Below are 3,356 nucleotides of genomic sequence, written 5' to 3'. Positions count from 1 at the left end.
TGTGTTCATTCACTGGAGTCTTTATTTAACAGATAAAAGAAAAGATTCAACAAACACATTTAGAATTTGATGCCTGCAACAGATTCCAAAAAAAGTAGGGACGGGGATGTGTTTAATGCTGATTCTCTGATTCTCCTCTTCATGATGCGCTGGGTGTTTTCAACAGGAGACAGATCTGGACTGCAGGCAGGTCGGTCAAGCACACGCACTCTGTGTCTACGAATCCTGCTGAATGAGACGCATCCAAAATGCCAATAAACAGCTCCACATGAATGGTACCTTCACATATATCCAGATCAGTTGGTGTTTTGGTTAATCCCAGGGCTGTTCTGATGTCAGGGTCTCTAAGCAGGACGCTGGAGTTTCACCAGAGCTTTGTGCACAGGGGCTTCCTAAAAAGCCTTCCCTAAACTGTTGCTGCAATGTCATTTCCCTCATATAAAATGTATTGCACCTGTTAGCGAATGTTGTGGCTTAAACACATGAATTCACTCATTTAAAGGTGTGTCCCGATACATTTAAACATCATATTTTACATGATTAGACTGAATGTAGAAATGAACATTCCCCCCCCCCCCCCCCCACACACACACAGGAGGTATTAACATGCTCATTTACACTCATATTTAAGATCAAATAAAATATCACTCGCTACGTCTATAAAGTTCACTTTCAGTTTTGCTAGTTAGAATAATAAAGCACATTTATTGGTACCAAAATGTTTTTTGGGTAGTTTTAGAAATCCGGACCTTCTTTCTTCAGGTTCTCGTAGTCTGTGTTGATCGCCACAAACTAAGAAACAGAAGAATAAAGATAATGTTTTTTTTTTAAATGTAAAAAAACGAATAGTTTATACTATAAAAGTAATACATTGAAGAGAAGTGAGTTATTAGATAAGAATTACTTAACAGTAACAACAATTAAAACATCAACAATCTGCAAATAACCTTAATAAAATAATAATGTCTAATGAATATTTATTCTTATTCTTTTTTTTTTTTCTTTTTTTCCCACTTTTTTCCCCCAATTTTCCCCCAATCTAGTCGTATCCATTTACCCTGATTGCGTCCTCTATACTGATTCGACCCTTCACCGCTATGATTCGACTTTTTACCCTCTAACCCTGAACAACAGCCAATCGTTGTTCATGCTGCCGCCCAGCCCAGTCGGAAGGCTGAGCTGAGATTTGATACGATGTATTCGAGACCCCAACTCTGGTGTGCTAGCGTACTTTACCTCTGCGCCATTAGAGCGGCTATTTATTCTTATTCTTATAGCTATTATTATTGTTTATAAAAAGAAGAAGAATGCTAATAATGCTAATAATAATAATGCTAATAATAATAATAATAATAATAATAATAATAATAATGATAATAAAATAATAATAATGATAATAATGATAATAATAACAAAAAGATTAATAATAATAATTATGATATGATAACAACAATAACAATAAGAAGAATAAAAAGAAGAATGATAATAATAATAATAATAATAATAATATTAGAAAAGAGAATAATATATAAATTAAAATAACAATTATAATAATAACAATAACAGTAAGAAGAAGAATAAAAAGAAGAATGATAATAATAACAATGGTAATGTAAGGAATAATAATAATAATAATAATAATGTAAAAATGGTAATAATAACAATGATATTAATAATAATAACATTAACAAGAAGATTAATAATAATAATGATAAAATAATAATAACAAAAATATTTAATCATAATAACAATCATAATAAAAGTAATAATAATATAATTAATATTACTGTTGTTGTTATTCTTCCAGCTAATTATAATAATGTATTATTAATACTAAAATGGTAAGAAATCGTTATATGTGACATATGTATTTTTAAAAAATCACATTTAATAAACAACTTTAACATCTTTTAACTGAGTTCCTGTTAGACAGACACACCTTATACTGGTAGCTCGGGCTGAGCTGGTTCCAGGGTTCAGGGTTGCTGGTTTTGTTCCATCTAGTGATGAAAAAAGAGTCTCTTTATACCAAAGAACACAAATACAGAGTGTTTGTGTAGTGATAGAATGCAGCATGTGGCCCTTACGTGACATGAGGGCCCCTGGCTAAACGAACCAGATAAAAAGCTGCTCCTCCAAATCCTAAACATATGAAGAAGAACTGTGGAATAAGCTGAGCGAGAAAGAAAAAACATCATTTAACTCATTATACTTACTAATTTAGCATTTATTAACTTTACATGAATTATTTTAGGTGAATCTGTGTGAATCAGAAAGACTTTATGTTACATTTGTGCAATATTGTGTATAAAAGCAGACTTTAGTGAACTGAGCTTATTATGGAGCAATAAAAGACTTTTATTCAGTTATATGAAACTCAATAGGAACAATAATAATAACAGAAAAAAATTATATAGAAATGATAACAATAGTGATTATAATAATAATAACAAAAAAGATATATTAATAACAATAATACTGTACATAATAAATCAGTAATAGATTACAGTAATATTATTAAATACACATACACAAATAATACATTCTGTTAATCCTTTTAAACTTTAATGGAAGCACAAACAATGTAATGCTTTTAAAGTTTTTAAACTGCAATAAATCACTATAAACAGTATTCTTATGACCCCAAACTATAGTATAAATACAACTTTGGCAATAACTTACAAATAAACAAATACTCAGCAGTAATTTAGCGTTTATAAGCGTTTATTAATGTATTGGTTCTTTTATGGTTGCAGTACTACGGTCTCTGTAGGAAGAAGAATCTGTGATTAGTTTTTATTCTCCTGAGAAACGTGTAAAGAACCGAGCTTTAATGTTTCCTCTGTCATAACCAGCCTGATTTTACCGTGTAAACACAAACACACGTAGAATCTGATTCCTGTAACACGAATCTGTTTAATAAATGTGAGAATAAATTCAGCAGACTTACTCCAGGATGTTTCCTGACATGATCCCGCAAGATTCTGAGCATCTCTGAACAACTGGAGCAGAGCAGATCACTGAAAAGAACTGAAAAGAACCGAAGAACCACTGAAAAGAACCGAAGAACCACTGAAAAGAACTGAAGAGAGAAAGAACTGAAGGAAGAAAGTGAGACAGGGTGAGAGAGGACGTTTATAAAGGAGAGAGAGAGAGAGAGAGAGAGAGAGAGAGAGAGCAACTTTAACTCCCTCCCACCCACACGCAATATAACACATGTACATATAATATATACAGTATATAGCCTATATATATAAAATAAAACTCGATATATCAGTTTTCATTCTACATATATCAGTGTTTGCTATATATTTCCTGTTTGGCTTGCCATAATATAATATATGTGCAAACTGTAT

General features: G+C 31.5%; 1 protein-coding gene across 1 annotated transcript; it reads right to left on the bottom strand.

Annotated features, from left to right (window-relative positions):
• On the bottom strand, window positions 1–3,091 carry ndufa4l2a (NDUFA4 mitochondrial complex associated like 2a). Its single transcript, XM_062999596.1, has 4 exons — window positions 2,951–3,091; window positions 2,088–2,173; window positions 1,940–2,000; window positions 1–792 (listed from the first exon to the last, which is right to left on the bottom strand). The coding sequence occupies exons 1-4, from the start codon at window positions 2,990–2,992 to the stop codon at window positions 736–738; spliced, it is 246 nt and encodes an 81-aa protein (XP_062855666.1). The 5' UTR covers window positions 2,993–3,091; the 3' UTR covers window positions 1–735.
• Window positions 3,092–3,356: the final 265 nt, after the last annotated feature.

This window comes from Trichomycterus rosablanca, chromosome 7 (assembly GCF_030014385.1).
Source record: "Trichomycterus rosablanca isolate fTriRos1 chromosome 7, fTriRos1.hap1, whole genome shotgun sequence".
In the NCBI taxonomy this organism is placed as follows: Eukaryota; Metazoa; Chordata; class Actinopteri; order Siluriformes; family Trichomycteridae; genus Trichomycterus; species Trichomycterus rosablanca.
Note: the sequence above shows the minus strand (reverse complement) of the source record. Positions and strands in the feature narration are given on the sequence as shown.

What these genes read in the sequence shown, in the direction of transcription:
- ndufa4l2a (XM_062999596.1), bottom strand. Translation starts at nt 2,992, where the DNA reads ATGCTCAGAATCTTGCGGGATCATGTCAGGAAACATCCTGGA. An exon ending in GCCAGGGGCCCTCATGTCAC is followed by an intron (nt 2,001 to 2,087) that starts GTAAGGGCCACA and finishes TTTCATCACTAG; the next exon opens with ATGGAACAAAACCAGCAACC. An exon ending in GCCCGAGCTACCAGTATAAG is followed by an intron (nt 793 to 1,939) that starts GTGTGTCTGTCT and finishes TCTGTTTCTTAG; the next exon opens with TTTGTGGCGATCAACACAGA.